The following is a 16,684-nucleotide window of genomic DNA, read 5'->3' on the forward strand; positions in this document are numbered from 1 at the left end:
GTGAACTCCAAAGCCCAGCCTCCCACTCAAGACAAAGGTTCCCCCAGCCCGCTGTCTGGGGCCCAGGCTTGGGCTGCGGCGTTTTGGCTGGACCACTGGACACACGGCTCGCTTCCTGAGCCGTGGTTCTGAAGGGAACAGACAGGCCTTTGTGTTTACATGTTACTAACCCCTCCATAGTATGCGGTTCCAGGGAGGGGGTAGGGAGGGACTTGGGGAGGTTTCATCCAGAAAATTCCATAAAGGATATTTCCTAATGGGCCAAAAGACGCTTATGTCGAGAACGGTGACTTTTATTCCTGCTGATGGCACAATTAGAAATTGTGACAGGGCTGGGTGCTGAGGCGCACGCCTCTAATCCCAGACCCGGGAGGCCCGGCTAGGAGGATCGCAGGTTCAAAGCCAGTCTCAGCCACTTAGTGAGACTATTTCCAAATTAAAGTAGAAAAGGGCTAGGGGTCTAGCTGGGCGTGGTGGGCACGCTTGTAATCCCCGCGCTTGGGAGGCAGAGACAGGAGGATCGCGCAGGTTCGAAGCCAGCCGCACGTGCTGGCTTAGGAGACCCTGTTTCCAAATAAAAAATGTAAAACATAGGTCTGGGAGTGTAGCCCGGAGGTAGAAGGGCTTCCAGGAACCCCAGTACCACCACAAAAAAAAAAAAAGAAAGAAAAAGAAAAGGGCTAGGGGTCTAGCTCAGAGGCAGAGCACCCCGGGTTTAATTCCCAGTACCAAAGAAAGACAGGCAGGCTGACATGAAGGTCTGGAGCGGAGCCCAGGGGCATTTGCGAAGATTTCAGTGGACCGAGATGCAGTAGCCCTCAGGGTGGGGTAGGAGCGAGGGGCAGCCGCAGGGTGGCGGTTGATGGTGGCCCGAGGAGCGGAGCTTAAGGCTGGCGGGCACCGGCATCATGCCCCCACCGCTGGTGGGTTGCTGTGGCGCGGACCACCGCTGGTGCTGGAGGGCCTTGGCGATCGACTGACCCCTGAACCCATCACCTCTGCGGCAGCTCTTCCTGGCCGCTGGCTCACAGCAGAGCTGGGCTGGGGCAGCATGGTGCCCGGTAGGCCCCTTCTATTCCGTCTTGGCCCTTCTTCTGCCCACCGGCTTCTGCGGCCTCGTCCCCGAGCCTCGGGTAATGCTGCCCACTGCTGGAGGTCACCCTCCAGGGTTCCTGGGTTTCAGTTGTAGTAAGAGGAGAGGCCACCAGGTGGCAGCTCTCCAGGAGGCGGGGGTGGGGGGGGCAGCGGCTGGGGGGCCTCGGTGCTGAGCGCCCCCTGGAGGACAGGCTGTGCTGTGCAGGCCGAGCCGGGCCCTCCCCACCTTCTGCCTCTCTCAAGTGGAAGGGACCCGGGGTCCACGGTTGGGGACACTTTTTCTCATGTGTCTCTGCCAACCCTCACGTGGACAGATGACGGCCCAGGGCACAGGGCAGGGTGATGTCTCTGCTGGCCACTGCAGGACTAAGGCCACCAGCCCCTGGCCCGCAGCAGCTCTGGGACCTTCTGCAGGCCGTCCTGCTGGTGGGTGGACCAGTGCTTCCCAGACGCCTGCCCTCATGACCCCCACCCTCTAGACCTTTTTCCTCCCTTAGTTTTCTAGTTCTGGCAGTTCCCTGGAGCTGAGCCTCTCTTTCATTTTGAACCAGGAGAACCTGGGGTGGTTCCCTCCCGCCTCTTACCTGCATCCCCAGAGGCGGGAGGGCGTGGGGGCACAGGCAGACCGGCCGTCCACCTGGCCTTGGGCAGCACAGTATTAAAGCCCCGCCGTTTCCTTCCTTCTTGGTCTGCCCCCCCCCCTTTTTTAAGGGTTGGTTCCTCCAAATATTTTATGTAGAGAGGAGGGAAAATTTATGGTGGCAATTATTTCCTCACAGTCTGGTGCGCAATTAGAAGCGAGGAGCCCAGCGGAGCATGGCGTGTGGCGGGAGCGCGCTGCCGCGCTGCCCAACAGCGCGGTCCCCGGTCCCGGCCATGCAGGCTCCTGTGTGGGAAAATTAATCTGCCAGCGTTTAAGCTGGGACCCTCTGAAATAAATGATCCGACGTGATGAAAAACGAGAGGTCAAGTCTCGCTGTGATCTGATTCCGGGCCCCGGCGCCTGAGCCCTGGGTTTTGGGTGCTGTGGCCCCCTCCCGCCTCTGGCCCTGCCACCCCTGTGGGCTGGGGACAGCCCCCACAGGCCCAGAGTTCGGCCCCCGGAGGCCTTTCCAGGCGTGGGCACAGTCGCCCACTTCCAATCCCAGCCCTGTGCCTCTCGGCATCCAGTTGACCACCAGAGCCGTGGGTTCACCTAACCGGAGGCTGTTGTTTCTGGGGTACGTTGTGCACCCTGCCCAGCACCGACTGGCCCACCCTCTGCCCTGAAACCCACAGGGGAGGCCTTCGCCCACCCAGCTTGTCCCTGGGTGTGGGTGGGTAGGGGGCTGCCACGAGCCAGCTTGGAGAGGGAAGCCCGGGCTTCACAAGCTCATGCCCAGAGAGTGGAAGAAGACCTCTCGCCACCTGGAGAGGAGAAGCTACCCCTTCTGGGCCCAGCCCTCCATCCCAGCCCCTGGGGGGGTGGGGGTACCCGCCACCCTCTGTGCCCAGAGCTGCCAAATTAGAAAGAGCTGTCCTGGCTTGAAGAAAGAAATCTTTATTAATAATCTTAATAATAATAATAATGCTGTTAATTTGAATGGTCACACCTCGGAAGCAAACAGAATGGTAAGAAAGGAAGCCTGGGCTCGCTGCAGTCCTGGGGGGCCCGGGGGGAGGAGGGCTGAGCGGCTGCAAGAAAAGGGTCTGAGAGAGCGGAGGCGGGGGCTCCGCGGGGGCCAGAGCCGGGCAGGCGCGGGCGGGGCTATGTACATCGGGACTACAAAAGAGGTTCCATCTGGAGCGCTTCAGGAGCGGACACTGGATACAAAGTGAGGTGTCCTTTTTATTTTTATTTCTGACGTTTCATGAGATAGTGGGGCCATGGCGGGAGCCCGTTTTTTGGGATTTTTTTTGCTGTTTCCTCTAGCCCTACCTTGCTGAGGGCTCCTCCCTGCCCATCCCCACCTCTGGGCCAATGGCTATCCTGGACCCCCAAGTCCACGCCTGCCCAGCCGGCCTCCCTGTGGCAGGGCCAGCTCGGGCTGCCCCCGGCCCTCCCTCTTCCTGTAGGTCCTGTTCTGGATAGGACTGTCCAGACCTACAGCACCCCAATTCCCAGCCTCTCCGTGCAGCCGGGTGCTGGTCCACCCCTCCTCCCGAGCAGGGGAGGGCCGGGCCCCAGGCGGCAGTCTCAGTCCCTGAGGGGCTCCTCCAGGAGGGGAGCGGGTGGCTCCTAGGTGCTGTCCACTCCTCCGGCCACCGGTCCAGGCTCATGGCCTGCGGGGCTTCCTTAGTCTGCAGCTGGGAGCACTCTCACACGGGAGGGGAGGGAAGGGGCACCCCAGAATTCTGGGGCCACATCAGCCCTTTGCGTGGGGGCAGAACCCTAGGGCTGCTGCTGGCACAGCCCAAAGCATGGCCGGCACTGCACGGCCTCGGGAGCGACAACTTGATGGGCCAGGACCCCGGGGTGACCAGTGCCGGCCCCTCCCTGCACCTGCCCCTCCAGGGCAAGTCCTGCTGGGGGGTTTTCTCTGCTCGGGCCAGGCCTCCACCACCGAGACCCAGCGTCCTGGGAGTGGGAACTGGGAAAGGAAGACTGGATAGAAATCAGAGCCCGCTCGGGCCACACATCCGGGCCCTTTCCCTCCACTTGCCCACGGCGCCCGCCGGCTGGGCGGGCGGTGACGCGCTCCCTCTGTGCGGGTGTGCCGGATGTGGGCTGGGGCTTGCTGAGTGCCTCTTGGTTTGGTTGGTTGGTTTTGCTGTTGATGCTTGGATCGTAACATCTTTTTTTTGTTGTTTTGTTTTGTTTTTTGTTTTTTTTTTGTTTTTTTTTGTTTTTTTGTTTTGATTTTGCCCTTCATGGTCCCAGAAGGAAACGGTGGACGGTTTCACTAAAACAGAAACAGAAAGGTGGGACTTGCAGTTTCTCAGCAACAGCGGCCGTGTGACCCTGTGGCCATGCATGAAAGCCCAGCGCCCCCAGACGTGTGGGCCCCATCTCCTGCAAGCTGGGCCCAAGCAAACCTGTGTCTTGGGGCTGGCCGGGCTGGGGGTGGGTGGAGGCCAGGAAGGGGCTGTGGGTGCATAGAACCAGGGCGGGCCTGGCTGCCGCTGGGGGAGCCGAGGCTGGGCCTGGCCTGACCTGGGGACTGGGCAGGGGGCAGGACGAGGCGGAGAGGGGGCTGGGGGCAGAGTGGGCCCTGAATGAGTAGACAGTGCAGGGTGGGGGGCAGTGTGACACCCCGTGGCTCGGCCCTGCCCACAGGCTGGGCTGGACCTGGACAGACCTTGCTTGTCACGCCCATCTCTGCCCAGCTCCCCACGTCCCAGCCTGCATCCCCTCTCGGGTTCTCTGCAGTGGGACAGGGCAGGGCAGGTCCCCACTGGCCAATGGGCAGGCTGGAGTGGCAGCCCTGGCTGGCTGGGGGAGGGGGGATCATGGTTCTCCTTGCCTGACTGCAGCGCGGGACTTCTGGGGTAGACCCTGATAAAAAGGGGTGTCGGGACCTTGGGCACAGCGAGGGCAGGGCGGATGCCCTCGGGTAAGCAGCCAGAGTCAGGCTGGCTGCCTGGGGAGCAGGGCAGGCGGAAGGCGCGGGGTGGGGGCTCTCCAGGCCCCCGCAAGGCTGCCTGGATGGTGGGGACATTTCGGTTTCTCACAACAGCACTAGAGAGTCCCTGGGAAAGGTGTGACCGTGGCAGTTTGCACACCCAGCTTGCGATTACTTCCGCAGGAAACGTCATCGGTACAATTTAATTAGAAATATTAGTTTCAGCTGAGCGGGGGCTGGGCGCACGGAGGCGGCAGCCCCTGTGGGGACTGAGTGCAGGCCGGGCGGCAGCCTGGGGATCTGGGGAGGCCACAGAGCAGGGCTGGAGCCCTGCACCTGCACCACGGGACGCCCGGGAGGCCGAGCCCTGTGGGGCAGGCTGTGGGGGCTTGTGGCGGAGCTCTGTGGAGCTGGGCGTCATCCTTTGGGGTGCTATCGCCCCCGGGGCGGGCTGCCTCTGCCCCCCGCAGGGCACATACTGTACCTGAAACGGCTGGAAAGCACAACATCAACAAAGTCAAGATAGGAAACCAAGGTTCAGACATACAGAAAAAACCCGCATCAAAGACACACACACCGTCTCGGGCGGGGTGGGGGCCAGCGGCCGGGTGATACTCTAGGCAGTCTAGAGTCGCGGAGGGCCCGCGGTGTGCGGCTGGCCGGGAGGGCGCACTGTCCTCCTGTGGCTGGTGTGTGGGCGGTAGGGTTTGGTTTGGAATAGGCAGTAGGTGAATAGTGTTAGGGGCGGGTCTCTTGCTAGTAGGGGGTGAAGCGGCTGTACCCTCCTCGGCAGAGGCTAGCCTGCAACATCAAAGATGAAAAACAGCCAATCAGTACCGTCTTTTGGTAAGGGGGGGGAAAAAGCAAAAAGGAATAAAAAAATAAAGAAAAACAAAAAGAGAAACCACTGAATCCCGCTTTCTTACCCCCTGAAGAGTTTTCTTTGGGAAGAGTGGGCCTTGGGTTGTCATGGCAACGGGGGGAGGGGCCTAGGTGTGTGTGGTGGTGGGCTCCAGGCCGGGAGGGGGTGCTCCTGGCTCCTGAGCTTCTGAGCCGCCTCTGGGCCTCTTCTCTGGGCTCTGGCACCCCTCTGTCCCCAGAGGGAGGGCGGTCCCCGGCTCAGCCCCACTTCCTAAGGTTCCCTGGGCCTTGGCTCCGGAGCTTGAGGGACTGAAACCAGCTCCACCCTGAGGTCCACACCTCTGGGCGCTCTCTGGGGGGGCTGCCTGGCGCTCTTGGGGTCACTGGGGTCCTCCCAGGCTCTGCTCTGTGCCATGCTAAGGCAAACAGCTGCTTCTGCCCCTGCAAGTTCCCCGGGCTGCCCATCCCTGGCAGAGAGGCTCCTGGGAGCCACCCAGTCCGGTTTTGCCAGAAAAGCAAAGAAATGGCAAATGCAAGAGAAGAATGGTTGAAAGGAAAAAAAAATATATACAGAGAATCTTAAAAGCTGAGAGCTCCAGAGGGGCCCTCTGTGAATTAAAGAAAGACTGTAGCTGGCGGCCGCACCGAGGGACCATGGTTCGGGGCCCCCCGGGCCGGCCGGCCGCAGCACTGGGGGCCTTGCCAGGAGAGCCGTGGTGGCCCTGCTGGAGCTGCCCTCTTCGGCTGTCTGCAGCTGTTTGGGTATCTGAGGCTTGTTAAAAGTAATAATAATTAAAAAAAAAAAAGACAAAGCGAATATTGGGAAGGAGGATCAAAACCAAGAGAGGAGGAAAAAGTTCACGTTGTGTCAGAACATCCTCCCCATCCTTTTCATCTTTGATGCTGGTTGCCAAGCTAGCGAAAGACAGACATCAGCCCTGTCCTGCTGGGGTGGGGTGGACACGAGAGGTGGGTGGGCACGGGACGCGGAGCTGGGGCGCAGAGAAGCTGGGCCGTATGGTCGACAGCTGGCCACACACACATACACACACACACACACACATACACACACACACACACACACACACATGCACACGCACACACAGAGACACGCTGCCTGGAGCGCCCCTGGCGGCAGAGGTCCCCAATCCCCCGCCGCCCTCTCCACCCTGTTAGTGCCAGGCTGCTGGGGAACGGGTGCCATTTTTCCAGAGGCTCCAGGAGACAGAAACGGAGCAAAGTCACCACAGGGCGGCACTGGCCACGCCCACAGACACCGCCAGCCTCCGCTGGGCGAGACGCCACGGCTGGCTTCCTTGGATTTCGTGGCGGTGGGAATGGAGGGGCCCTCGCAGGACTTTGCTTTCAGGACTCAGGAAAACCGGCCAGGCTGGGTGCTTCTCCAAGGACCAGGCATTATCGGGAGGCTGGCTGTCTGCTCAGACCTGCCACCCCTCAACTGAGAAAGGGCATGAAGGGCAAGTCCCCCTAACCGACTCCAGGCCAGTCCTCCAGGTGTAGTCCTTGCAGAGCCCCCACCCCACCCGGCGGCAGAGAGGCGCCCTGCTCATCAGAACTGGTGCCAAGGGCCGCGCGGGCCTGGTCCCCTTACCATGGTTCCAATGCTGTAGGTCGCCGCGGGGCCGATGGTGTGGTGGTAGGGATCAGCAGCCGCGTACACTCGGCCATAGCTGGGGGAGTACCAGAGGGAGAGGGTGGGGAGGGTGCGGTGAGGGCGGTGGCAGCTAGGGCCCCCTCCTCCCGGACTAGCACTGAGTGTGTATCTTTCTTCGCGGTCCCAGCCACGAGGTTCCCCTCCCCCGCAGCCCACCCTCCCTCCCTGTCTGGAAGGAGGTTTCTGGGATGCAATGGGCACCGTTTTAATACATCCTGCATTCGCCAATCCTGCCTACAGGCCATGTGTCCTACGTGGAGGGGCTGAGCTTGCATGGGAGGAGAATGGATTCCAGGAAGAACAGGGCTCAGTGCTGCAAGAGGGGTTCCAGAGAGGAGAAGGATGAGGGCCGGGGTGGGGGATCAGCGTCCCCAGGAACCTTCCTCTCACCCAATTTATTTGAGCAGTAACATCTCAACTTCTTAGTCCAGGGCCGGGCCATGGACCGCTGCAGGGCAGGCATGCCTTGCCCGATGGAACAAGAGGCCACACCAGCCCCGAGTGGGCATGTGGGCAAGAGGCCCCGAGTGGGCATGTGGGCAAGAGTAACGGCTGCCTTCAAAGAAACACTACCACCGGTGGGCACGCTTGTCATCCCAGCATTCGGGAGGCTGAGATCGGAGGATTGTGGTTCATGGCCAGCCTCAGCTACTTAGTGAGGCCCTCTGCAACTCAGTGAGACCCTGTTTAAAAAATAAAAATACAGCGCTGGGTGGTGGCGCACGCTTGTAATCCCTGCGCTTGGGAGGCGGCGACAGGAGGATTGCGCAGGTTCAAAGCCAGCCGCGCTGGCTTAAGAGACCCTGTTTCCAAATAAAAATATTAAAAAAAAGGGGTCTGGGAGTGTAGCCTGGAGGTAGAAGGGTTTCCAGGAACCCCAGTACCACCAAAAATAAATAAATAAATAAAAATACATAGCCAGGCGTGGTGGCGCACGCTTGTAATCCCAGTGCTTGAGAGGCTGAGACAGGAGGATCACACAAGTTCGAAGCCAGCCTCAGCTACTTAGTGAGGCTCTCAGCAACTTAGTGAGACTCTGTTTCCAAATTAAGTATAAAAATAGGTCTGGGAGTATAGCGTGGAGGTAGAAGAGCCCCTGGTTCCACCCTCAGTACTACAAAATAAATAAATAAAATAAAAATACTAAAAAAAAAAATAGGGCTGGGGGTGCAGCTCCGAGGTACAATGCCCCTGGGTCCCATCCCCAGTACTGCCAAAAAAACAAAAAAAACCAAAAAACAAAAAAAACAAAAAAACCCAAAAAACTACCGCATGATCCCAACAGGGAAGTCTGCAGCCACCAGGCCACGCGGCCACGGTAAAGGATGTGGGTTCCACCCCCTGGCAGGGGTGCTTAAGTTCATGTCCCCTGGAACAAAGCAGGGTACCAGCAGCCCTCTTTCTGGGCATGCTCTTAGCTGGGTGGAGGCTGGCTGCTCTGGGATGGCACGCAGTGCCCACTCACGTCTCGTGCCTCCCCGTGGGAGAAAGGAGCCCAGTATCTTCCCTTCTCTGAGCTAGAGCTTCAGACCTCGACGTGCTGATAAAGACCAGAGCTGTCTCCAGGGGCCACGCAGAGGCTCCCAACTACCCTTCTCATGGGGGGCTTCAGGAGCTGGGGGAGTGTCAGACTGCAGGGCTGGGAATCAGAGATGCTCTGCTTGCCTGAGAACTGGGGTTCCCCCAGCCTCCCCAGCGTACAGGCAGGGAGTGTCTGATGCTCCCCGGCTCTCAGATCTCCACCTGAACCTACTCTCCTGTGTCCACCAGGCTCAGCCCCCCCCCCCCCCAGGCCTCCTGTCTGTCTGGGCCCAGCCCTCCCCGGCCCTGGGCTGTCTTCTCCCCGCCGGCCCAGCCTCACCTGTCGCTGTAGGCTGCTGCTGCGGCTGCTGCCGGCTGAGCGTACCTGTAGGCGGCATAGCCTCCCTGCAGGGAGGAGAGAAGGCAGACGCGCTTAGTGAGGCTCACGCAGGGAAAGGCCGAGCCAGGGAGACCCGGGCGGACACAGACTCTGAGGCTGGCCCTTGGGCGGGCTGAGGACCGGCCCAGTCCCCAGCTTTCAGCCTCTACCTCGGCCTGGGAGGCTTAGCTGGCCCCGGGGCTGGTGGCGGTCTGGGGACTGTGAAGTGGATGATTCCTGATGTGCAGGGCTACCTGTTCATTTACTCATTAACCCTTCCTTCCTTCCTTCCTTCCTTCGTTCCTTCCATCCTTCCTTCCTTCTCACACCTGTTGTGTACCGTACCACTTATAACTCTGGCTGTGTGGTGGCGGCCCTAGCCACGGGCCAGCGGCTCCAGACTTGCATACCAACAGGCATGCATAACATCTGGGTGATTCTGGATCTTACCCTGGGCACCAGGCAGGCTCAAGGGCCAAGGGCCCAAGAAGGCATTAATTCTGAGGGTGTGTTGGCCCTAGATGAGTGGGTGGCTGGATTATGGGCACCCGGGTGGGGCCAGACCTGTTGTGTGGGTGTGCCACGGGGACTCCGAGCTGGATCAAACAGTTACTTGCAGCCCCATGAAGGGAGAGAGAAGCCTCAGGACCCAAGGGGGTATGGGCGTCAGAACACATGCACCCTGTGGGCCTGGGGTGTCCTCGGAGCCTCACTCGCTGACCCCAGGGGGTCAGGGACAGGGAGAGCTGCCCCCTCCATGAACACAGACTACAGGGACGGGGCCCGCTGGGGTCCCAGGGATGCCAGGCTCGCCAGACCAGCCGCTTGGCCCTGGGGGTCTCCCTGGGGGTCCCCAGGAAGGAGGGTGGACAAACTGAAGGAGCCGGGCCTCCACCCTCCCCTCCCCGGGCTGCACTTACATAAATCTCAGCACCATAAAATCCATCCTGATACACGACCCTGGAAGCAAACGGACAAGAGAGTGGTGGGAACGCTGGAGAGGTGGGGTAGGCCGGCTCCGCCGTCGGCTGAGGAGGGAGGGGCCACGGCGCCAGCCCCGCCCACGGGACTGGCATTTTAACAAGCGTTTGCTCCAATGCCCTGTTTGGTATAACAATAGAGTAACACCCTTGCTGGTCAGCTCCTCTCTCCCAAAACCCAGGGGCCCCTCGGCTGAGCCCTGCGTCCCCTCCCCCGCCCTCCCCCAGGGAGGACCCTGGACCCCAGGGAGCGCCTCCCGGACCCCGCGAGCATCGGGGTCAGCAGCGGCGCCCCGTCCCCTCTGGGCCAGCGACCCTTGGGGTATCCCCGAGGCGGGGGTACTGGTGATGCACGCGGATACAGGCTAAGTTCTGGGGTTCCCGCCGCCCACCCCGTAGTTAGGGAAAAGCCGCCCCCACCCCCCCCACCCCGCTGCACAGGGTCTTCCCCTCCCTCTCCCCCTCCCGGGGCCTTTCTCCAGCCCCCCCCCTCCAGGTACTCACGCTCCGTAAGTTGGGATGGGGGGCGGAGGCGGCGCAGCCCGAAACGTGTTGTACACGGCCCGGCCCCGGCCCCGTAGGTGCGCGCCCCGATAGGCGACCGCTGTGCCCGTGGTGGGGTAGGGGAAACCGGTCACTACAGGAAAGAATGGGAGAGAAAGGTGGGGGAGGGCAGGCGCAGGGAGGGCCCCGCCCGGACACTGCCTCCCACCCCAGCTGGATCCCGCAAACACATGGCCCTGCCCCCTCCGGCGAGCCTTTACCTGCATAGAATTCAGGCCCATAGACTGCGCCGACCACGGGGTTGAGCTTCCAGCCTAGGACAGAACAGAGCGGTCACTGGCTTCCCAGGCCTTTCCTCGCCTCACCTTTTACGCCCCGGGCCCTGAGACAGCGGCTGTGCCCCACCCCGAGGTCCCCAGAGCGCGGCCTCTGCAGAGGCCAGCCAGGGTCCTGCTTTCCGCCAGGCCCGGTGCTGCCCTGCGGAGGCTGCGCCCACACGAGCTGGCCAGCAGGGGCCGCTGCACTCCGACCTGTCCGTGAGAACGGGTTCTTGGGTCCTTTTCAGCAGAGCTCTCCAGAGCTGGCTCCCAGAGGCACCTCCAGCCAGGATACCAGCCCCAGAAACCCGCAGCACCAGGGACAGCCTGTAACGCCTGTGGTCACAGCTGCGATGAGGGCCGAGGGTCTGGGGGGCCTTTCCCCACCGCCTTCTCCCCGGTGCTAAACCTGCTCCCTTTTCCTATCAGCCTCTATCCACCAGCAGGGCTGCCAGGGAGGAGGGCAGGAGGATGCGCCACGGGACTGGGGTGAGCACCCTGGCATAGCTGGGCCGTGGTGGCGCATGCTTGTAATCCCAGTACTTGGGAGCCTGAGGCTGGAGGATTGCAGGTTCTCGGCCAGCCTCAGCTATTTAGTGAGGCCCTGTTTCAAAATAAAGATTAATAATAAAAAAAATAGGGCTGGGGTGTAGCTCGGCAGTAGAATGCCCCTGGGTTCCATCCCCAGTACCAGAAAAAAAAAAAAAAAAGAAAAAGAAAAGAAAAGAAAAGAAAAAAGAACCCTGACGTGCTGGTTTCTGAGCACGCTGCTTGCCCCACGCCGTTCTGAACAAGGTAGGCCTGCTTCCTCTCCATCCTACAGAGGACTTGGAGCTTGGCTGGGTGCAGGAGCAGCGGTCATGAAGGTGGTGGGTGGCAGGGCCATTTCAGACCCGTGGCCCCAAGCCAGACCTGCTCTGGCGTTGGAATCTGCATGCCAGCCTCCCCCTCTATGCTGGTGGCTCTGTCTTCCTCTCACAGGGACCCGAGTACAGAGACCTGACTCGCTCCAGAGGCCATTGGGCGTGGGAAACAACTGGCTTCAAGAGCTCCAGCCCAGACATTCAGATAGGGCGTGGAGGGATGCCTAATTTTCCAGGCCTGGCCCTCACTCTACTCAGCGTCCCCGTTTTCTCTCTTCAGCAGGTGCTGCAGGCCCAGCTCTTTATACTCTGAGTAAGGAGGGACAGAGAGGCCTGAGCCACTGGCCAGCTGGTGAGATCCTTTTTGGAGGGGCCCAGGGTAAGCATTCAGTGGCAGGAGCCCCTAAGTCAGATTCTAACAGCCCCGCTGTTGGGTGGGTGGATGAGAGGCAGCTAAGACCGTCCTTCCCAGAGGTCCACTTTCTCAGCCTCCAGGAGCCTGAGCTACCTGCTGTCCCAAGTCCATTATCACTGGACCATCATGGCTGGGACTCTGGTATCTTCCATAAATCTAAGGTTAGGAAGGAAGAAATGTTTCGCTGGAAGGAGAACCTCCAGCCCCAAGTAAATTGCCCATGGCAGAGCACAGAGTCGGGGGGCTCCTTCCCCCAGGCTCCATCCCAAGGGGAATCCTGGGTGTCCATCTTGCATGAGTGTGGCTCAGAGGCTGAACACTTGCTTTGTGGGCCCTGGGCACATCAACCTATTACTCTGGCTTCCTGGGTGCTTCTGTCTGGGGGCCCCGTTTCAGTCTGGGACCCCACAGTTCACAGAAGCAGCCCCCTAGGTGGTCTCTTCGTGACTCTGTCAATAGGAACACCTGACCGCACCTGGTAGGTTTGTTCTCTGCAGTGGGAGCCGCGCCTCCTGGCTAATGAATCTCGCAGTTCTAGGAGTGTTCAGGTGCCACCAGACAGCCTGCAGGGGACCGAGGGCCACCGCGGTGCAGCCCTGTGCTTCCTGCTCAGCCCGGCACAGGCCTCCAAGTGAGACAGCTGTGTCACCCCAACATCTGGCCAGTATTGACATCTTCCTCCTTAGGAGCCGGCACCCCATGATCGCTGGCCGGGGATGGCTTTGGTCTATACTCCTCAGAGTTCTGATTCTCAAGAGAAGAGCCTGCAGGGTCAGGACCCCTGCTGATACCCCAGCCCTCGAACATGTGTACTGCCACCTGCAACCTATTTAGCCGACCAGGGGCCTTTCCTGTGGGATCCCGTGTGCAATGGCCGCCAATAACAGCCCCCTTGCTGTGTATGCCGCTGCTGCTTGGAAGAGTTAATTTAAGGGACCATGGAGACAGGCTTTCCAGGGGACGTTCGTGTCTCTGTCCTTGTGCTGCCCCTGTCTGGCCTTCAGTCAGTTACTCAGGGTGCCTTTGGGCAGCTCCAAGGCACAGTGGCCAGCCTGCACTTTGGCTACTTGTACGGTATTGGAAAATTGCTCTGGTATTGATTTCCAAAACGTAAAAGGCAGTCAGAGCCTGGCTGCTGCGCGGAACTCGGGGCAGGGAGGGGCGGCTGTTACGCTGCAGAGCTCCCCTCTCTCTGCCCTTTGTCCTGATGTTTACCTGCAGTAAAGCCTTTTAGCCTTAAAAGTACACGAGACAACTGAAAACCCTAAGATCACAGTGACTTGCCTGACGCATTTTGGAGCCATAAAGATAGCAGAAGCCTTGTGCCTGGCTCTTGGAGCAAACACAGCTACACTTGTGTGATTTATGCCTCTACTTCCTTCCTATTCTTCGGGACCCAGAAAGATAAATTCCAGGTGCTGCTTCAAAGCACCCATAGTTGGTGAGCAAACAGTACAGAGCTGAAAGCAAGGTAGATTATTGACCCCCGCACTCAGCAAGTATACTGCCCACAGACAAAAGGGGCCACCTGCCTAAGAAATAAGTTACTAGCCTGTTGCCGTGGTAATGCCAATAAGGACAGACCAATACAAAATCTGTTTTTCAAGGCCGGGGACCGAGGGGAGGTAGTAGGTAAGAGTTCCATTTTCGAGGTCCCCAGCGTATCTGCCAAGCACGCTGCTTTTCTTCTCTTTCCTTTCTATTTCCTACTGACTTTGTAATAAAATGTTGTTGAAGCTACACTGAGCTGTCTATTAGTTTTAATTTCCTGATTCAAGCCAGGCGTGGTGACGCACGCTTGTAATCCCCGCATTTGGGAGGCTGAGACAGGAGGATCGCAGTTTGTGGCCAGCCTCAGCCCTTTGTAACTCAGTGAGACCCTGTTTCAAAATGAAGAATAAAAAATAGGGCTGGGGGTGTAGCTCGGAGGTAGAATGCCCCTGAGTTCCATCCCCAGTACCGCAAAAAGAAAAAGAAAAAAAAAAATCCTGATTCAGTTTATCTATTGCATCGAGGAAAAGAGCCCACAGTGCTATTACAACCAGAACACGATTATCGAGGCCACCCCTGCTGAGCTGCAGAACAAGCAGCCTGTGTGTGAGGCCCTACGTAGGACCAACACTGGACTCTTTAGTTCTTTGTGGACCTCACAGAAGTTAGGTTTTACCAAGTTTAATGCAGATAAATTTGAACACATGGTAGCTTAGAAGTGGCACATCCCAGATTATACCCCTGATCGTGGGCCCTGGATGAGCGGCGGGTCTTGCACGCACAAGAGCCTCCACTGTCCTTAATCACACCCTCCAACAAACAGCTCCTATTTCCTGTCCACCTTAACACAGTGCCCACTGCTTCACCTTCCCGTGCCGACCACCCGGTTACAGAGGTCACAGCCCGGATGTACTCGGGACACTGGCAAAGCTGGGTACCCCCATATTTTTAGAAAGACTTTGAGATTTGAGGCCCCACAAGCTGGGGAGGAGACAATATTCAACTCTACCTCGGTCCTGGCTAGAACCTCTATCCTGCCCCACCAGATGAGATCAGGTCGCGCAAGGATGGCTCCTGGGCTTGGAACAGGCTTTCTGCGCTGGCTGGTCACCTGATCTATGTGGGGCCAATCCCATGGGGCAGGATGTCTGGGTATGACGTGATGCGCCCTGTCCCCACATGGGGGTAGGTCACTGGCAGGGAGACCTGTCCTGACTCTGGGTGGCCCCGTGCCGTATGGCTGCAGAAGCTGCTTCCCATCAGGAGGCAGAAATGGCAAAGGCCCTGAAATGCTGCTGGAGCTAAGACACCAGGCAGCAGCCCCCAGCAATCCCCCAGGTCTCTTCACAGCCAGCATTTAGCATCAGCAGATGCTAAGTCCATCATCTTCAAGGAAACCCAACACCCCCAGGACACCATGCGCGCAGGGCCACGCAGTTGGGCCACGCTGTGGACCTGTGGGGTTCGAGCAGGGTACCTCACAGCATTGCTGAGGCTTCGGAAGCTCAAAGGGACGCTCACTAAATGGGGGGGGGGCACCTCTATCCCGGCCCTGGGCCACACTTAGAAATGCTATCTGTCGCGTAACAGCCCTGAGCAGTGGGTATCACTGTGCCTGTTTTGCAGATAAGGAGACTGGAATTCAGAGAAGTCTAGGAGCTTATCCGAGGCCCCTGTGCACCTCCTTGCCCTCCCTGAGCACGGGCAAGAGGTGGTCACAGAGCCCGTGAAACAGTCGCCCCCTGGAAGGTCGTAAGTAATCATCCAGGAAGCCCTTCCACAGCTTCTAAGGCTCTGCTGGGCACCTGGGAAGCCCAGGGGGGCTCTGATGGGAGACATCAGGTAGGGTGGGGACTCTGTACCCAGGAAGGCCAGACTGCAGTAGGCTGGACGCCCAGGCTCGCGGCCCTCCGGGGTCCCGGGCCACTTACCGTTGGTGTAGGGGTTCCCAGTCTTCTTATTGGTCATGACTCGGGCGGTTGCGTTATTGACCTGTCCAGAGAGGGAGAGAAAGAGAAGGTAAGGGGGTGTCAGCCTCCTTTCAGGCTCACCGTGTATCCAGACCTGCCTGTCCTCCTGCCTCCCCAGGACCTCCAGGGAGAGACCTGGGAGCCAGGATCCTGCCATCCGGCCTGGCCCAAGACCCTCAGCCCGGGCCTGCGGGCTCCTGCTCTTCACAGCCGTTCCAATAAACTGACCCCCAGCCCCTCTGGCAACTCAAGACTGTTGGAGAAGCTTGCTGGGGACTCTCTACAAAGTGCTCCTGGACCAGCTGATACGCCGGCCTCCGAGATATTCTCTCCCCGCTAGCTGCCGATGCCCTCCTAGGTGTGGCCACCGGGATGGCCACTTCCCATCTACAGGGACTTTGCTGATGGGCTCTTTGGGGCCATGGGGGTGAGGCAGATGGGCTGCTTTAGACAAGCAGGCAGGGACCAAGGGGCTGAGTCCTGTCGACACACCTGTAAGCCCCCAGCCACTGTCCAGGGGACACAGAGAACCAGGGAGGCCTGTGTGGACAGGAGTAGGGAAGAGGGCAGGTGGTGTCCGAGGAAGGGAAGGGACTAGACTGCACTGCCTTCCCCACGTCCCTGTGTGAGCCCACTGGACACTGGGCTGGTCCATGTCTCAGCTTTAGAAACCTCCCACCACATCCCCAGGGACTCCTTTATTATTATTATTATTATTATTATTATTATTATTATTATTATTATTTAGCTGCAGAGGGTCCCTCCTGCCTCCAGCCTCCCTCTGCTCCAGGCCCTGCGTGTTGAGGACCCAGCTGTGGACCCGAGAGCCGCGGCACAGAGGCAGGGAGGAGAGGCGGTGAGGGGGTGTGGAAGGCCTGGCTCCTCTCCTTGTCCCCCTCTGGACACTGCTGCTGCCCCTGCTTCTAACCAGAAGGAGCCGGGAGAGGACAGTGAGGGCCGTGGGGGCTGGGCAGCACCGGAGGGGCAGCTGCGGCTCCTCCTCCAGGGGGACTCAGGGGGTGCACCTCCATAGAGCCACCCGCTGCCGTGTGGGGGGCAGGGGGCAGCCAC

General features: G+C 59.5%; 1 protein-coding gene across 3 annotated transcripts in view; it reads right to left on the reverse strand.

Moving 5' to 3' along the window:
• Positions 1–5,393: 5,393 nt before the first annotated feature.
• Positions 5,394–16,684, reverse strand: part of RBFOX3 (RNA binding fox-1 homolog 3) — a gene marked incomplete at both ends in the record, with an annotated part of 80,787 nt that continues 69,496 nt past the window's right edge. For 2 of the 3 annotated variants that reach the window (XM_080712344.1, XM_080712345.1), the window contains 7 exons: positions 5,394–5,438; positions 7,111–7,189; positions 9,035–9,099; positions 9,994–10,174; positions 10,558–10,690; positions 10,818–10,871; positions 15,575–15,635. In XM_080712344.1, the coding sequence (XP_080568470.1) occupies positions 5,394–5,438; positions 7,111–7,189; positions 9,035–9,099; positions 9,994–10,174; positions 10,558–10,690; positions 10,818–10,871; positions 15,575–15,635 (618 nt within the window). The remainder of the gene's footprint in view (positions 5,439–7,110; positions 7,190–9,034; positions 9,100–9,993; positions 10,175–10,557; positions 10,691–10,817; positions 10,872–15,574; positions 15,636–16,684) is intronic. The other variant, XM_080712346.1, reaches the window with a different exon arrangement.

The sequence above is a fragment of the Muscardinus avellanarius genome (assembly GCF_963383645.1).
Source record: "Muscardinus avellanarius genome assembly, chromosome: 16".
NCBI lineage: Eukaryota > Metazoa > Chordata > Mammalia > Rodentia > Gliridae > Muscardinus > Muscardinus avellanarius.